Consider the following 18,847-nt stretch of genomic DNA (forward strand, 5'->3'; position numbering starts at 1 on the left):
TTAGATTGACAGTTCAATCTTGACCTTTTAAAAGTTGACAAAACAGTCTCGCTACAAGGGTCCATTTAGCTTTTGATTGTACAAAAAACTCTAAGCTAACATGAATGTGAATGATAGTCCTAAAAATGCTCAGGATAAGTATAAACAATAGGCCTATGAGAATCATCTACACTTCCACAACAGGGCAAACTCCATCTGCTAAGGAAGATTGTAATGATACAAAGCTCCATAACAGCTACTAAATGGCCCTTTTATATATATATATATATATATATATAAATATATTATAAGTAGTAGTGTAGGAGGAGTAATAGACAAGAAGGAGTAGTAGTAAAAGCAGCAGCAGATTTAGTAGTGGTGTAGCAGTGGTAGCAGTGGTAGGTAGGCCTACTCTATTTACTGTAGCCTAGTAGTCTGTATAGTACAATAGCAGTTCAATATGTAGCCTAGTTGTAGTATAGTAGTAGTAATTATTAGAGATGGGCCTACAGTGACACTGAGCCTAAAGCACACCAATAAGGTACTACATTAAGGTTTTGTGTCAGTAAAAATGTGTAGGCTTTTTGGATAATGCATTAATTAAAGGAACGAATTTACTTAGACATATTGCACAATACCATATATTTAATGCAGCACTTCTGATTGAAAGATTTAATAATAACACGCAGATAGGCGTCACCTTTCCAGGGCTCCGTATTATTGCACATATGAGACGAAAACTATTCAAATCAGAGGTGCTTCAAGATAGTACTTCAGTCCGTCTGGATGGCCTGCTCTTCGTTTTGCAAGCCACCAGATGTCACTGTGTTTGCTGTTTTATGCTTATGGAAGTGACGTAACGACCGTTACATTCATTAGCTCTTCATAGAGACGGTTGCTACAACAGTTCAATGCGTCTTCTCCTCTAGCTAGGTTGATAGCCGCTATACAGTAGCTTTGAAAGTAGCCTGTCCGCTCCCAAACATTCACGTTAGCTAAATATTACTCTACAACTGCGATACTTGATGGTTTCTGATAGTTTCTGATAGAAAAATGGCTTTTGTTTCACAAAGCCATAGAGCTCCAAACGAAAGTTACACCTTCGCAAGTCGCCCCAGACCTGTTGAGAACCGCTCCAAATACAGAGAGCCTCCGTCTGAACAGTAAGTATGTTGGTGCAGCACAACGAGCGTTAAATGAAGGCAGATAAACCTAGCTACATCACAATATTACTCACAATACTTATACTACTCACAACATTGTACTTTTTACTCATGTTTATTTGACAGCTATAGTTTTTTTTAGATTTTACACACAAAGCTTGTAATAATCAGCTGACTGCATGACTGCACTGTGTTTTTCCTTGCCAATGTAGGACACACAGCAATTATGGAAACATTATGTATGACCGTCGTGTTGTCAGAGGAAACACTTACGCCCAACTAATCATACCAACTGTAAGTATGAAACATCCATTTAACTATGCTCGATCCCTGGAAGCTTTGCCTTTCTTTCTGCCATTTTATCTTAAAAATGTGTATTGTCATCCACCTTTGACAGACGGCTCAGCCAGACCCTGTTGAAGCACAACGACAACAGGAGAATAGGAGGAGAGCCATTGCTCGAAAACGAGCCAGGGAGCAGTTCAGACCAAGTACTCCTGAGGCCCTGCAGGGCAGAAAACACATTGATGTGCAAACAGGTGCGGCATTTCTCTTGACAGCTTCAGAACTTTCACATCTGTGCTATATTCAGTTCATTATGGGTGTGTCAAACGTGCTGTTGGAAACCAAAGCTGTGTTGTAATGCTCTTGACCTTCAGAGCTGTATCTCGAAGAATTGAGTGATGTTATAGTGGCTACAGATGTTGAGTGCCAGACTGATGCTTTCCTGGACAAACCTGCAACCCCGCTCTTCATACCTGCTAAATCTGGCAAAGATGTTGAAACACAGATAGAGGAGGGAGAGGTAGGTAATCCAAGTGGGAGGTCTGGGAACACTTTCCACACCTCTTTGCCTTAACATTGTTCTACTAAAATAATTGACCTGTTGTAGGAAACTCCTCTGTACACATAAAGTCCAGTTTATAGTTGTAATGTCTTATTTTGCTCTGAGGGAGCATATATACTGTATATCCCATATATGGGATTAAAAGTCACAATGTGTTTTTCGGCCTCTGCTGTTATTCTGTCTCTTGTGAGTCCTCCAACTTTTGGAAAAGCAGTAATACATTTGTGGATACCTGTTTTATAACTATTAGTGTCATGTAGGATGTCAATGCCAAATGTTTCAAGGTTTTTATCAAATTAAACCCAATGTTTCAAAATGCACAACCACTTATTACTAGTATCTTCTGCAGCTGTTTGACTTTGACAGGGAGGTGCAGCCAGTGTTGGAGGTCCTGGTGGGTAAGACAATAGAACAGTCCCTGGAGGAGGTGATGGAGGAGGAGGAGCTGGCCTGTCTGAGGGCCCAGCAGAGGGCCTTCGAAGAGCTCCGAAATAATGAGCTGGCAGAGGTGCTGCGGCTTCAGGAGCAGGAGAGACGCCGCAGTGAGGAGAAAGTATGTCGATACTATGATTATCTTTTTTCCTTCTTTTTTTCTGAGTGTGTTTTTTAATTTGAGTCACTGTAGGTTGTGGTCTCTGTTCAAAGTTTCATGGCTATATAACTACTTCTTGTAATTATTTCAAGCAAACATCTGGTTGCCACAGTCCTACAAAGTGTGTGGTGCTGTGTGCTAGAAAGAGCGACCACACGCCAAGTGTTTAGGTTAGCAGTTATAGCAGCTTTGATAAACATTGTATACTGTAAAACAGTTTTTTTTTTTTCTGACCTCAGGGGCGTAGAATTGCCCAGCAAAAGGAGGTGCTGAAAAAAGAAAAAGAGACTGCAGAGAAGATTGCGGCGCGGGCGTACACCCAGCAGTACTTGGCTGACCTCCTACCTGCAGTCTTTACCTCACTGAGAAGCCATGGCTACTTTTATGACCCCGTGGAGAAAGGTCAGCCTTCCTTTGCTGCATTGCTCTCCAGCAACAACTTCCATTCAAACTCAATTTTCTACCTTTCCGACACATGAGGGCATCACTGCACTCCGCTGCACTGCACAAAGCAGCATTGAATCAAATCTGTAGCGTCATCTGTGACTACTAGCAGAAGAGCTTATTGATACTCTGCACTGAAGATAATGATATGAGTGTTTAACATCTTTATCATATTTGTGGTTGTTGATTTCCAGATATTGAGAATCATTTCTTCCCATGGCTGATGGCTGAGGTTAACAACAGTTTGGAGAAGAGATACACAGCAAGAGAGCTGCTGGACAGTAAGGAAATACAGTATAATTTCTTCTGTTGTTTAGAAGACATCCCTCCGTTTAAACGGAGCAGTGTATTAATTTGAAAACCTGCTTTCTTAAATGCTTCATGCTTTTTTCTTTTCCCTCCAGGTTTTCTGTAGTATTTTTTTTCACCTCAGTGTTACTACTAGCACAAGATTGTACACAAACTGTATAAGCCGCAATCTGTCACAACATAACACATTTTTTGATTAAAAAAAGCAGGGAGAAGAAAAATCTTAGCTGCCCCCATAATAGTTGTGGATACAAACTGAAAATTGTCAGAAACCCCTTCTTCTAAGTTGTTGGAAGACATCAACATATTCTACAGGCTGATGACAGCTAAAAGATATTTCACAGGGTTCATGTCATGGACATTGTTGGAGTACCATCTAGTGGTTCTTTTTTAACATTACAGAGGGCATTAATATCAAACATATAGGGCTGGGCAATATATTGATATTATATTGATATCGTGATATGAGACTAGATATCGTCTTAGATTTTGGATATCGTAATATCGTGGTATGACATAAGTGTTGTCTTCTAGTGGTTTTAAAAGCTGCATTACAGTATAGTAATGTACTTTTCTGAACTTACCAGACTGTTCTAGCTGTTCTATTATTTGCCTTTTCCCCACTTAGACATTATATCTACATTACTGATGATTATTTATCTAAAATCTAAGTGTGAAGCTATTTTGTTAAAGCACCAATTGTCAACCCTAGCATATCGCCACAAATTCGATATGGAGGTATTTGGTCAAGAATATCGTGATATCTAATTTTCTCCATATCGCCCAGCCCTTGTACACAGAAACATCTTCAACCTCTCTCTCTCTCTCTCTCTCTCTCAGCTATCATCCATGATGTCACCCGGAAAAGACTGAAGATGTTCAAAGAGCTGGAGACGCAGTGATAGTGATTCACTGAGAAAGGCCAAGGGCATGGATGCATTCTCAAAAATAAAAATACATTTCACTGACTTAATTAACACAAGTTTTCCCTTTGAGAACACAATACTAGTGTATGTTGTTCCAGTGTAAGTAATTTGTTTCAACCTTAAAATTAATATAATGATTCTAATGATTAGTAGGGAATATAGTGAAAAAATTATAATGCAGTTTTGTATTATCCTTTTTTGCAAACGTTTGCACTTGTTCTTGTATATCATAAATCAGGGATTTCTATTAGTATGAAGAGATTGTGTAACTTTCTTTTTTTTTGCAAAATATTTTAGAGATTGGTAGGCCTACAAAATTAGCAACTCCGGCATTAGCATTTTTATCATGTTGTGATCTGAGGGTTGTTATATCAGAGTTTTGCTGCAGTTAATGTATAAAGATTGAAAATTCAAAAACCTGGTGCTATGAAGGAGATATGTCATTGAGCTTAACGGTTCATTATTGACCTTGGAAAGAAAATCTCTTTTTTCTGAAGCTTTTTTTTCATTAGTTTCATGGCTACTTTAGTCAAACAGATTACTGTAAAACCCACAACACTCCAGTCGTAATATCAGAGGTGGCTATGTTAGAGGCCCTGAGCCATTCTTACAAAAAACACAGTCACCTTTTATTTTCTTCTAGTTCTTAAAACAGTGAAGTTTCCGTCATTGCAAAACCAATAAAACTGGTATGGAAAGATTTTGTGAGCATGCAGGGTTTGTGGGCATTTGCTGTGAATCTACAATTGATGCTGCCAATGGAAGAATTGAAGTTCCTAAACACAAAAATGTTTCTGTTCCTTAATGTTTTCTGCTGCAGCTTTAAAAAAAGAAGTGATCCTAGTATTTTATCATTGACCTCATTTCTGTGATAGCTAGTCAAAACAACCTTTTTCTTTCAGGCGTGTGTTTGTCTATTTTACCAATAATCAGAAGAAAGTTCCTGCCTGTCCCGGTTTTCAAAACAGCAAATCAGACAAAAAAAAAGTTTGTATCTTAAAAATAATGAATCCAAGACGGAGATATCGGTCACAGAGGAGGTGAACAACATGGACTCCAAATATTTAGAGGGCCATGCAAAGTGCCTTCCTGTGAATTTAAATCCATTTACATCTGGCATTGCTCTGCTAACAGTTCATTCAGATGCTGTAACAGGCAAATTCAACAATGTTTTGCATTGCCCAGACAGACTCCCTTTTCCACCCAAAACAAAACAAAAAAGACAAAAAATGAGTGGGGGTTTTATCATCTTCATAGTAGGGGCTTTTTTTAGTTTGTGTACTATAGAAATAAAAGTGTGTACTTTATCAATAAATTAGCCTACTAAAACAATATTTTACCACTGTTTTATTTTCAATAGGTTCAAATATACTAAAGGAAAGGGTTAAGGTTGATAATGGTAGTGGTTGACAATGGCCATTTGAGTACACACAGTGGTTGGCAGGACCGTCACATCACTCTGGTTTCGTATTATGTTGAGAAGTAGTCTAACCTCCGATATATACGGCTCTATTTTAATCCCGTCCCCTCATTGGCCAGCTCAGCTATGACGCCACCCCTCTCACTTGGCAGCGCTTCTGCAGGGCGGATGACGCGCACTTCCCCAGTGAACTACAATTAACCAACAAAGTTTGGGCTGTGATGTATCAGGGCTCATGGCAGGTGACACCTCAGTCTGATCACACCTAATACATGATATTTACATGTATTTGTTCAGAGTCAGATTGTTAGATTGTATTAATAGTTATTACTCAAATAATTGTATTCTTATTAGATATCGCAGCTAAACTGACTTACACAAATATGTTTCTTCAAACAGCTAAATAATAGAAACTAATGAGCAGAATCTGTCAATTAAGTTGAAAAGTGTGATTCATACACATAGAATACCGTATATAATTGTTAGGAAGAAGGATATGGGCATTATAGGCTACATTGTGTAGGATAGGCTATATGTAAGCATACTGTGTGTTTTTTAATGTTATTCCATAGTTTGTCACGTTTTGTCTGAACATTAAAATAAAATAAAACAATACACCAGCTGAAATGTTTTTGTTGGTAATACGGTAAATCTTTTAGCTTAGGTAAATATACACTAAATATCAGTGATTATTGGTATAGGAGATAATAATTGGGACAGCTATTGTTGGTGTAGATCTTTAAAATGAGGAAATGATAATGTTCAGTCAAATAATCATTGATGTGAATTAAACAGACAATAGCACAGGAAGTCCAAATGTATTACCAGAGATTAGCCATAGCCTTTATTGTAATTTATTGTAGGCCTAAGTAATAGCCATTATACAGTATGTTTTCAGAATAGCAAACTTTTTCAGTTTTTCAATCTAGACCTATAGGCTATTTGAGTTTGGGGTTTTATGGGCCACCTAAACCCAATGATGCAAGACCTTCAGTTTCCATGCCAACGACCCCCAAGCATCACTTTCTGACTGATGTGGTTATATATTCAAAACTACTAAATGCCCTGTTGTGGGTGGGGAAATACCACCCTCAGTTAAAATGTGCTTTAACACTAATAAAGCTGTCTTTGGTTTTGTGGGAAAGCCCCCCCGCAGGTCCCCGGAGCCATGGGTTGTGAACCTGTGCTCCTCCAGCCTACCGGTGACAGCAGGAACAGGATCACTACAGTGGGATGGATGAGCGCCATATTGCGCCTGGCTAAACAGAGGAAGGGGAAATCTGCGATTGTGAGCTTCGGAGCAATTATCTCATATCCAAACCTCATCCGCTCCAGGACGACTTCCAGTAAGTAGACAACCTGTCTGTCGTACTGACTGCAGTCTGCAGTGAAGCGAGGTCGAAGCTGTTCAAAAACATAGGCCTACTTTTCACACTTTTTTTCGGCGCACTCTCTGCACAAAGGAGACAAATCTCACAACAGGTGTCTGTAGGATTATAAACTAGTGAGGATGACTGCGACACAGCTCTGCACAAAGGGCAACAGTATTATTGCAGCCTGAGTTCAAATACCCTAAGGTTGGGTCTTCTAACTATGTTTCCGATTTGTTTTATAGTGATAGCCTATGCCCTTTACCGGTGCGATCAAGGAGGTTACATTTCTCGTTTGCTGGGCTTGAAAGGTTTCACCGTCTCTGTGGGTGTGTAGCCTCCCCAATAACATAGAGGTAATCTCTACAGTGGAAATATACCCTGAAAATCATCACTTTGTTACATGTTTTAACATTATTACAACCTTAAAGATTATGCGACTGGGGCAGTGGTCCTGACTATTGATGGTTATCTGTAATGTAATGTAACATTGTTTCTTCGCCTTTTAGCGACTTTACAAAGCGATACAGACCAGGAGTGGTGTAAATGGCTCCCATTAACGTTAATCTGAATTGTCTTGGGGTGTGGGTTTGTTAGCAACAGAAGGCATCAAAATAAAAGACTAAAACAAGGCAGGGTGGGGACTATAACTTTATCATAGCTATTGGGTGAGGCACGTTGAGTACCATATTTAACCTGCCTGGTGCTGGATGAGTCAATAGTGTCAAGGTAGAATAGAACCGCGGGACTTCCGGTCTTAAATTTCAGAATTAAATCCTTTAGATTAAATCACTAAATGGTTGGATTGGTATATTCAAGATTAAAAGAGCTAATTATAAATAAATTATACTCGATTAACAGAAAAAGTTTTATTTGAGAGATACACATTAGGTATTTGATTATTGCGGTATTATGAATTTAATCAGGGTTATAGATGGAAGTACTGTTGTTATGTTGATTTGTAGCTTAATTCATTAGTCAATCAAATGAAAATTAATTGACAATTATTTTTTAAATTAATCATGTAAGTCATATATTGAGCAACAACGCCAAATATTTACATATTTTAGCTTCTCAAATGTGATAATTTGATGCTTTTCTTTGTTAAATATTAATGTAAATTGAGTATCTTTGGGTTTTGGGCTGTTGGACAAGACATTCAATGCCATCATGGGCTCTGAGAATTTGTGGAGAATATTTTTCACATTCATACAAATAGATATTTAACAAATCAATTTAAATTAAAATATCAGATTAAAGATTAAAATATCAACAGTTATATTCAAATTTAAAGCTAAAAGTCAAACCTTCTTTTGTTCCTACTCTTAAATGTTAGGGATTTGCTGCTTTTCTCTGTGTTATGTTACTGTAAGTTGGGTTTTGGACGGGTGATCAGACACAACAAGCAATTTGAAGACCTCTTTTTGGGCTCTGAGAATTTGTGATGGATGTTTTTCACCGTTGTTGAACAGTTCATAATAAAAATGATTAATTGAAAAGATAATTGAGATAATACAATTTAATATAATAATATTTATATATATTTTTTTTTGGTTTTAGGTATCTGGCCATTATTTAATAGAAATTATATTTTCATATACAATTGAAAGTGTTTAAGGTTAAAGATAAGGATATTTAAAGGTTTGAAATCTTGGCAGGACTTAAAGTGGAAGAAACACCAATGATCAGAAGTGACCAGACTCGTGCTCTTATTTTGAAGTTCAGACGGGGTAGCTTCCTGTGTTGTGCTAGCTAGCCGCTGTTAACTTGGTTCTCGGCTCACGGCGGTGATTCATCCTGATGACTGTCACCCGCAGGAGTGCCGAACTGCTCTCACCCGGGTTTAAGTAACGCCGAAGTGGCTGAAACTAGTTTCTCCTCTTTCTCTGTTTTCAGGAAGGCACACAGAGCACTGGTCTCCTCTTTGGAAAGTCTTTTTTATTGAACAGCTCCTCGCACAGAGCAAGGAAAAGGACAGGACAATGCCCAAAGCAGTAAGTAATGTTAACGTAACGCCTTTGATTTATTCAGTCACTGCTTGTTGTATCACTTCTTTATATCTGGTCAAACTTAACTAGCTAGCTAAAACATGACCGGTAATGTTAATGGAAGATTAAACGTCCTAAATTGACTATACTCTTCTGTTTGTTGAAGGATTTTTTTCATCTTTTCTTACATTAATTTAGCTAACTAGTTAGCTAATTTAAATGGTACTATCAGTACTGTACAGTACTAGTTTGTTGGTAAAATGTGAAATATGTGGTGCAGTGAATGGTAGCGCACTGCTGCTAGTAGGCTACTTTATAATAATATTGTATTTAGTATGAACATGTCATATCTGAACCACACTTAATCTGTTGTAGGTCTGGGAGGTGATATTTTATGTTTGGCCCTACATTTTGTGACTTTATTGTTGCTAAGTTTAAAAAAAAAAAAAAAGAACTCTTGAATCACTTCCTGGGAGTGACAGGTGTTACCATCAGAGTAGTTTCCTCAACTTTCAAGTAGAGTGATGTGTAAACCATTTGTCATGTCAATTTAAGTACATGTATTTAACTTCACTTCACTTCTTTTGAACTCTCAGTCAATGAGCAAGAAACAAAACACAGGCCTTCAAACTTAACAGGAATAACATTTAGAGACTGAATCACAACTAGAACAATAACTTAATATGTAGTTTTGTCATAGAAACTTACAGAATCAGTAGTGTCTGTGTTTAAAGGGGAATGCCGCTCAAGTCACATGCTCTTGTCATATCCTGGTGGTGTCCCTATATGTTTCAGTAAATGTCATCCACTTTGCTCCAAAGCTAGGAACAAATATGATGAGACTTCTATTATAGACATGGACAGTTAAGCACTATTTTAATGTGCTTACAGTGGCAGTCGTAGTCACAGGATCTGTGTCTTTGACATCATTATGTATAATGTTGTACACTTGTGCAACATCGTAAACAAGGGGGGGTGGAAAATGTCTTGTTTATATCCTCGGGAGTTTGTGATGAATACAGGGTTGTCTCTTATTCTCTTGAAGTTATTTTCCAGGCTGAAATTTGAGGTTGCTCCCCACTTAGTCTAAATGTTGGGTTCTCATAGTCATCTTGGAGTCTTTGTAAAAATGTGAAACGTTGACTAGTATTTACGGTATCGATGACTTTTCATCATTGAAAAAGCTAAACTAAAAGACAAAAACAGACATTATTTGATGAAGCGGTGCCATATATTTGAAGAGGTTTTTGCCTCCAATTATTCTTGACTCGTTTTGCCCCACCCCAGCTATTACATACTGTACAGTTGCACATGGAGGGTGTCCCTCCCTCAGCATACTGTTTGGAAATTTTCTAGCATAACGGCTTATGTGTGTTCTACAGTATTAAGGAAAATGTAATGGAAATGTGTTAGACATGGATATGAGTACCTTTCTCTATACCCTGTTCTTTATTTAAAAAGTAGAATAGAAAGTCCAGAGATACCTAAAACATAGTTAATAATAAATAAAACCGGTTTACATTTGGAAAGCTTTTAGTTAAAAAGAGACAAAATCCAGAAGTATAAATTGCTGCTAATACGCTGCTCGGATCCTGACAGAGACCGGTTGCTGCTGAACAGAGCAGCGTATTGTGATGACAAAGACGAAAGCCCCGGTCAGTGTCATAAAGTGTGTTGTCGTTTTGTTTGGAACGGCCGAACGGTTGTCATGAGTGTCGCTGTGGAAATGACATCATTACTGTCTGATAGCGGCTGAGTCTAGCTGCCACAAAGCAGCCTTCTTGGATGTTAATGTTAGACTTTTTATTTTCCATAATATCAAGAAAAGAATCCATGCCTTGTATTTTTAGTTTTTTTTGTTTCTTCCACTCATGACTCATGACTACACAGCCTTTGCAACATAGCATAAATATCAATAGGACACTAAGTCTGTTTTAATGAAGTTGCTCCTTCGGTGCTGTTACCACCAGAAAGCCTTGTCCTTTAAAACTAATCCTGCAAATGTTGAGTTTCACTTTTAGCCTTGGTGATATGCATATAAGGGTTTATATTTTGAATTCTGTAAAAAATGTGTAATTAGGATTACTAGTTTGACGAGTGTCAGTGGCTTAAGTCTGTAGCCGGAAACATATTACAAGCGTGGGAGGCAGGAGATAGTGAGATGACAGGAAACAACATCAAAAGCTACAGTCAGATAGGCCTAAGCCTTATGTTACTTTAGGGCTGCAACTAACAATTATTTTCATTATTAATAATTCAGCTCAGCTCATTATTTCATCGATGATTCTTTTAGTATATACAGTGTTTAAAAAAAATAAAAAATAGTCCGCAGCACACCTTGAATTTGAGAGATACATTATTCAGCATTGTGGCTTGAAAAATAAACAAATAATCCATTATCAAAATAGTTGATCCAATAATTGTTACAGCTCAAGTTGAATTCCCCACCCATTTGTATAGTATCATGTTAAACATAATATATAAGTGGAGTAGTAGTCTTGCATTGCCAGACCTATCTCCACAGCGGTGTGGAGTAAGGTCTGGCTACACTTCCTAGCTCAAAGGTTATTATTGTTTCCCATATCGAAGGGATTTTGAGTACAGCGACACACAGAGAGCGGAAGGTGAAGGGCAAAATCAGGAAATGTACCTCTGTGGATCCAGATTACTGGAATAGAGATGATAATAAATACAACAGTTTATGGCTTACCTTCTTCTTGTTTTTGTGCTGAACATACCCAGAACCCCATCAGGAGTATCAGATTGCTTTTTCTAACAACATCATGGCAATTTTAATTTTCAATTTACTTGTACAACAAGCAAGAGTAATTGGGGAGCAAAATTGCACCTGTATCTTTAGGGCAAGTGATTTGATACATACATTTTTGGGTGTTCGATACCCGCCATAAACTCTACATTACATCCTAGATTTGAATCCAGCATCCTCACCCATTGTCTCTTTCTCCTGACCTTCTCTGTCTTTCTTCACTTCTAATTATTATCTAATAAAATTCAATGCCCCCCCTGGAAATCTTTGAATCAAAATGCCATAACACATTTAAAGGTTGCCGTACATCAGATGAGGTTGAGCAGTCATGAAAACCTAAAACAAGGTTATGGACAAGTTTGGGAATGTATTCGTGAAGTAAGTGTAGTCCCTGAAAAGCAAAGATCAAAGGATAGAAGTGACAACTTGCCTTAAATTTAATTCTAACTGGCACAGAAACCTACAGGCAGTCTTACTTATTTCAGCTCCGATACTTGGCATGGAATCTAACATTCCAACATTGTTTGGAAAAGAGAAACCTTTATGACAGAGGACCAAGACGCCCAGCGGCACGACGTTGGACCAGATTTGAGGAGCAGTCGAGACTCCTGTATTGGTGCTTGTGTGATTCACGCTTTACTTATCTGAATGACACATTGTCAGAAGTAAAGGAGAGCGCTCCTTGGCTCTCCCAGAATCCTGTTTCCTTACGGTCACAGCCCAGTCAGACACAAACCATACAAGGTGTGGCCATGATCAACATGGATGGGTGTTTCCTTTTCATGTTCATATCCCATTGTTAGTATTTGTTCTTTTAAATAATTAATAACTAATCATGCCTGGAACACCCTCGAGACCTGATTCACAAATCCAAAAATGGAACCAATTGGAAAAAATGGTTACAACTCTCATTCTTTAATTACGTGTATGTACGTAATGTTGACCGAGCCTTTGAAAGTATACTTATAAGATATGTCACTTCCTAAAACAATTAAACACAATAGAAACACAAATAGGCCGGTTCTCTTTCAACAGTAGACAGTCATTTATGGTTCTATTACTCTCAGACCATTTAAGTGATTTCCATGGTGACTCCCATTACAAAAGAATCTTGTAAAGTCATGCAAACTATGCAGAGAGGGTTAAATATTGAATGGTCTTCACTGAAGAATGCAGTGCAACCTATTCACAGTTTAACTAGCGAGGTGATGACCACCTTATTTATTTAACATGCCCAGGGTGCCCCCCCCCCCCATTGAAAAGTCTGAAGGGAAGATATACAGGTCATGATTATATTTATATGTGACAGAGAAGGGCGGGTTGGAACTAGGACATATTTGGCATTCTTGAAGAAATGGCTTGATTGATTAATTTACAGAGTAGTATCCTTCTGTCAATTGACTTACTGTTGAATTGATTAATCTTCTCAGCTCTAGCTGTAAATGTTACCTCCTATAGTTTTTCTGTGGATTATCTTGGGGGAGTGGCGGGTAGATCTGGGATATATTACAGAGCAATTATGAGAGGTCACTGCCTTAGTAGTTTTATTTTCTTGTCTTTTTACTTTTTCACATTTGTTCATTTAGATTGGGAACTTGGTGTTTAAGGCGAAAGGGTTAATATGATAACGTTTCTATCTTTTGCTTGGAATACTGTGATCTAGTTTTCTTAGAGTTGAGAAGATCGATACCACTCTCACTTCTGTACGGTGAATATGTAGCTAGAGCTCGAAGACTGTTAGTTTAGCTTTAGCATGAATACTTGAAACTATATATATATATCTCTATCTCTTTACACTTCAGTTTATGTAAAAATTAAACAAATGAAATAACATTTTAATTAGTGAGCTTTAGAGGTGCTGTAAGTTGGATGTTCCTTTTTGACAGAGCCACGCTAGCTTTTTTTAGTCTTTATGCTAAGCTTAGCTAATCAGCTACTGGCTACATACAGTATTCACCATACAGACGTGACAGTGGTATCAATCTTCTCATCTGAATAAGTGTATTTCCCAAAATGTCAAACTACAGTATTCCTTTTTAAATGTTTTTATTTTTGATTTTTTTTATGTACCAAAAAGTGTTTTACCATGAAAGAGCCAAGAAATCCTGCACACTCTTTTCGGTCCTCTATTCTGTAATGTACTGTTTCTACGTCTGTGTTAGCTTTCGTTACTTGTTGTTATAACCAAAACATTGCACCTTCCACCAACAGTGGGAAAATATATGCTCCTGTAGTGAAAATGATTGAGTCAGTTATGACTGTTGTGACTTATGAAGCAGGGGTTTATACGGTTAATATGAACACCTGTACTTTCCTCTGCCTAAAGTTGCTCATTGTGGAACTCTGGGCCCTTGCCCGGTATATTTTTAGCATATGTGTCATGTTTTCTTTACCGCTCTGAATGGTCTCAGTTTATTGTGAGTTACCGTTGGAGGACCTACTTTGAGATCAGATATCACTCACTCAGTGGTTTGTGTTGGCTTGTCTGCTCCACACATTCGCATATTCCATTCTCTGCTGCTTAGGGTGTTTGTCTAGGTGCTACATCTGTAACTGCTGTATATAAAGACTTGATGTTGAGAGAAGCATCCCAAATCTGTTAGAGCTGCTGCTATCAAATCATATAATCACTTTAAAAAAAAAAAGGGGGGGTTCAAAATAGCACTTATTATGGCAGTTTCTGATCCTTTCTGCTGCAAGTTTGTGTTAGGTTTTGGTAATCTGGCCACTAGAGATGTAGATGACCATAGCGAGCGACTGCTGGGGCTCTGCAGCTGAAAGGAGATCTTTGTTTTGCTGTGTAAAGTAAATGCAGTGCTTCCATTGCTTTTTTTTGCTGTGACTTGAAGCTATAGACATCCCTGTTTGACTCAAATTGTATGCACATGTGGCACTGTGGGACAGAGCTGAACACTCTATGTGAGTTTTTGTTAGTAAAGCAAAGTTTGCTTTGCCACAGATCCTGGGTTTTGATCCCAAGTGAGTCACAGAAACCCATTAATGGAAAAAAATGGGGTGTCCTTGAAAATCCACTGTCTAGACTACTGTATTCTTACAATATCCTGGACAGCACTGTGGTGAGGCGCTTTCCATCCAATCCTATTGGATTTGCCCTCTCTGAAGGATTTAAGCCATTTAAGTCAGTAATGGCGATTACCCACTGCTAGTACCAGCTCTACTCGGCCCAACTCGGCCGCGGTGCCCGTCCTCCTTTTTCCATTGCAGATTTAGTACCGCCTCATGCGTGAGGCGAGTGTGGCTCGTTTTCATAGCGACGCCGCGGGAAACTGCCGTGACCTAACACGACACACACACACACAGAACGTCGGCGTGTTGTTGATTCTCGGCATGTGGCTGCAAAAAACCCACTGCTGACTAAACTATTAAAAAATGGCGGGTTTGTTCAGGACACCCCTGTCTGTCGCAGACGACGCAGTGATTAGTGACGATTATCTCCAACCAATCAGTAGTCTGCAGGTCTTCACATCACCTTTTGGTATCGCCTCAGCTCGCTTGGAACCTCGACTTAGGTGATACTAAAAAAAGTACTTGTTAGCCGGTACCAGGGACTTTTTTTCATAATGGAAAACCAAAAAAGGCGAGTCGAGCAGGTACCATGTAATGGAAAAAGACCATTAGTTGCTCAGCCTGAATAGCTTTATAGGAATCAGTGGAGCACTGAATCACCAGCCCAGACATCCCTTTTCCAGTAGGCGTCATTGAATTTTGTTCAGCGCTGCTCACAATGGCCTGGAGTTGAAAGATGTCACTGGAGGACTCTGTTTGCGGTCTTTCTCTCTCTACACTGTGTGTCCACTAGCCTCTTTGTGCTGTTTTCACTGAGCATTAATAAGTTCAGTCAATACTTTGAGGGTCTTTTCATAACCTCCGCAAATACCAGACATTTGATATTCTACACACAGAGAAGAGAGTCAGTATGTGCATTACCTCAAAGCAGCTATTGTAAATATTTGTGTGTTGTTGCATGGCCTTTATGTGCCATTTTCTGCTTACTAATCAAACTTACAATACAGAATATTGTTTCCCTCCATTATGGGACACAGCTGACGTCTGTTTAAATTATTCGGTGCTGCGCACAAGTCAAACTGGGGTGGATCCCCGTAAGTGGACATGACATTCTCGGCTCATAAAGCAGGTTTCAGTTAGATGGACTGCCTCTTTTTGTATGCGCAGGCCACTCCGATCAATCATTAACCAGAGAACCTAAAGACATTTTTTTTCTGTGAATGGGAGTGAATGACTGATGTAGCTGCCTTATTTTAGCCCTCCTCTCTTCAGTCTAGCCATCCAGAATAACATCCATGGTGCCTCTTTTTAGCTTGGTGACTTTTAATTGGAGTAAGCGTTTGATGTGGCACTTCTCAACATTCGTATGTTCATTTAACTCAAAAGTTAAAACTATCACTGAATATCTGTACCAAAAACACCTCCTATTTTGCAGCAGATTTCCCTTCAATCAGCCCTCCTGGATTTTAGAAAGCAGATATACAGTAAACACAGAGCCCCATGTGTTTACTCTGCAAATACACCCCCTACTACCACACACACACACACACACACACACACACACACACACTGACACACACACACACACACACACACACCAGAGCAGTGTTCTGCAGTCTGGCATGCTTTACCACGTGTAGGCCCTTATGAGAACCTCTCTGTTGCTCTGGGTCAGCTTTTGAACTCACGTTTTCCCATGTTTTTCCACAGGTCAATGTTCGCGTCACCACCATGGACGCTGAGCTGGAGTTTGCCATCCAGCCCAGCACCACTGGCAAGCAGCTGTTTGACCAGGTACCGTGCATATCAGTTCTGTATTGACCTCTAGCATCAGTGTTGACCTGTAAATATTTATTTATATCACTTTAAAAAGGTTTTGGAAACAAAAACAATGTGCAAACAAATGATTAAGAAGTTTTGAATAGTCATTTTTATAGAATAAAGTATTCTTTTTAGAATCAGCCAATCACGGTCTAGTGGTATTTATAAAAGAAGATATACATATGCAATACATACAGAGTAAGTAATTTGTAGAATTAAAGAAATACTTATACATTTTGGGAAATGTGCATATTAGCTTACTTGCTGAGAATAAGAACATAAGAAAGTTTATACCGCTCTCATGTCTGTACGCTAAATATGAAGCTGGGGCCAGAAGCTTGTTAGCTTAGCTTAGCACAAAGACTGGAAATAAGGAGAAACATCTGTCCAGAGTTAAATATATCTACTGTACCTACCAGCATCTCACATGCTCACTAATGAACATGTCTTGTTTCTGTAATCTGTAATCTGTAATCAGTTTCTTTAAAATGTGGTTGTACAGGAGTTACGTGCAGGACTCCAGGTAGTTTCTTTTCCCTGCCAAGAAATAGTTCGGCACATACAGTAACTCTCTATAAAACAGCAAATTGTCATTTTGACAATGTTTTTTTGTACAAATAAATGAGATGTATTGGGTTAATCAGTGAGCTTTACATGTGCTGGTCAGTGGATTTAGTTACCTTTGGCCAGAGACAGGCTAGCTGGTTTACCCCTTTCCAGTCTTTATGCTAAGATAGGATAACAAATTGCTGGCTTCAGCTTAATACTTCATGCATAGACACCAGAGTGGTATCTATCTTCTCAGCAAGGAATCAAATTTCCCAAATGTTGGATGTATTTTTATCTCTTAAAAGTGTTTTACAAATTAAATTAAATTGATTTTGTTCACATCTGTTTTTTCAAGTCCAGCTGTACTCTGCTTTTGCATATTTCTACTACTGTTGCTTCTATAATTGTTTTCCAAACTGCTACAACCTTCATAATCTTACTAACTGGATTGACATTAGGACGTTGGGTGTTAGGAAAGGAGAAAGTGTCTGCCCTCATTATAATCCCTCCAAAGCTCTTTCCATTCATTACATCTAGGTCAGAAAAGGTATCTCCTACAGACGAGATTACAGGAGCTTTTGGCTTCAAGTGTCCTTATCGGTCTCTGTCTTCCCACTGAGGTTCAGGGATTCTTATGAATGGTTTCCTGTGATGAAAAAATGCAGCTTAACATCAGTGAACAAAGATAGCTTGAGACATTTATTAAACTAATTATTAATGGCATTAATGGGAACATAAAAACGAATCCCTATGTGTCTGGCACCTTTTTAGTAAATATCACTCACATTATCTTATATCTTATTTTTTATATATATATATATATATATTTTTTTTTTTACCTCAAATTGATTATTAGTTTGTCCAATACAAGTGGTAGTGTGTGGCATGGTGTTTTGTTCGTGACCCTTGTGTTATCCTCCTGTTACTGGTCATTTGCATTTCCTTTTGTTGTAAATGTCAGTACCTAAAATCCAAATGTAGATGATATGTCATTAGCAAGAGCTCCTCCGAGGCTGTATGACAGCACCGGGGGAGGAAAGGCATTGTTTTAGCCACTTCCTGTATAACTAGTTTTTCAATAGCAAGTGTAGCGACTGTGTGTATTTCTGCCTGCATGTCAAGGGATTCAACCTTCATGTCGAGAACATTTTATTGAAGAAAAAACAAATGAATACAACCATGTCACGCATAATATCCATACACATAAACTATAATAGGTTACACTTTACTTGAAGATATCTACATAAGAGTGACATGACACTGTCATGAATGTGTCATAAACATTATAAACAGTCATAAACGTTTATGACATTTGGTTTTTGTCATGACAAGTTATGGTTAGGGTTCAGTGTCAGTTCAGTGTCATGTGTTCACTCTTATGTCGATACCTTCAAGTAAAGTGTTACCCTATAATATTCAGATGTTTGGTGTGATATTGATGTCATTACTTATGTTTAGAAGTCTTTTGACCAAGTCAGCACTTATGACACAGTGGGGCTTCTGCTCTAAAGCTCTGTGTGGTTTTGTTATAGGAAGGAATAGCTGAGGACTCAGCTATTTGCCTTTGACATCTCCCTATTTATAGGTGTTGGGGAATTCCCCTCCCCACTTGTTAGAATGGCTCTCAGTGGGGTGTGCCACAGAT

General features: G+C 38.5%; 2 protein-coding genes across 2 annotated transcripts in view; both read left to right on the top strand.

The window, feature by feature from the left end:
- Nucleotides 1-869: 869 nt before the first annotated feature.
- On the top strand, nt 870-4,517 carry rsph3 (radial spoke head 3). Its single transcript, XM_028605762.1, has 8 exons — nt 870-1,142; nt 1,355-1,436; nt 1,540-1,681; nt 1,802-1,947; nt 2,339-2,542; nt 2,821-2,983; nt 3,220-3,306; nt 4,175-4,517. The coding sequence occupies exons 1-8, from the start codon at nt 1,033-1,035 to the stop codon at nt 4,234-4,236; spliced, it is 996 nt and encodes a 331-aa protein (XP_028461563.1). The 5' UTR covers nt 870-1,032; the 3' UTR covers nt 4,237-4,517.
- A 2,307-nt stretch (nt 4,518-6,824) lies between these two features.
- ezrb (ezrin b) overlaps nt 6,825-18,847 on the top strand; it is a 37,117-nt gene continuing 25,094 nt past the window's right edge. Inside the window, exons 1-3 of the mRNA XM_028605485.1 lie at nt 6,825-7,026; nt 8,947-9,044; nt 16,543-16,626. Of these exons, the coding sequence (XP_028461286.1) occupies nt 6,849-7,026; nt 8,947-9,044; nt 16,543-16,626 (360 nt within the window). The 5' untranslated portion in view covers nt 6,825-6,848. The remainder of the gene's footprint in view (nt 7,027-8,946; nt 9,045-16,542; nt 16,627-18,847) is intronic.

This window comes from Perca flavescens, chromosome 18, assembly GCF_004354835.1.
Source record: "Perca flavescens isolate YP-PL-M2 chromosome 18, PFLA_1.0, whole genome shotgun sequence".
NCBI lineage: Eukaryota > Metazoa > Chordata > Actinopteri > Perciformes > Percidae > Perca > Perca flavescens.

Bases quoted from the DNA above. Each gene is read 5' to 3' on its own strand.
- rsph3 (XM_028605762.1), top strand. From the start codon at position 1,033: ATGGCTTTTGTTTCACAAAGCCATAGAGCTCCAAACGAAAGTTACACC. The intron at 1,437-1,539 runs GTAAGTATGAAA...CACCTTTGACAG, and splicing joins CCCAACTAATCATACCAACT to ACGGCTCAGCCAGACCCTGT. The intron at 1,948-2,338 runs GTAGGTAATCCA...TATCTTCTGCAG, and splicing joins CACAGATAGAGGAGGGAGAG to CTGTTTGACTTTGACAGGGA.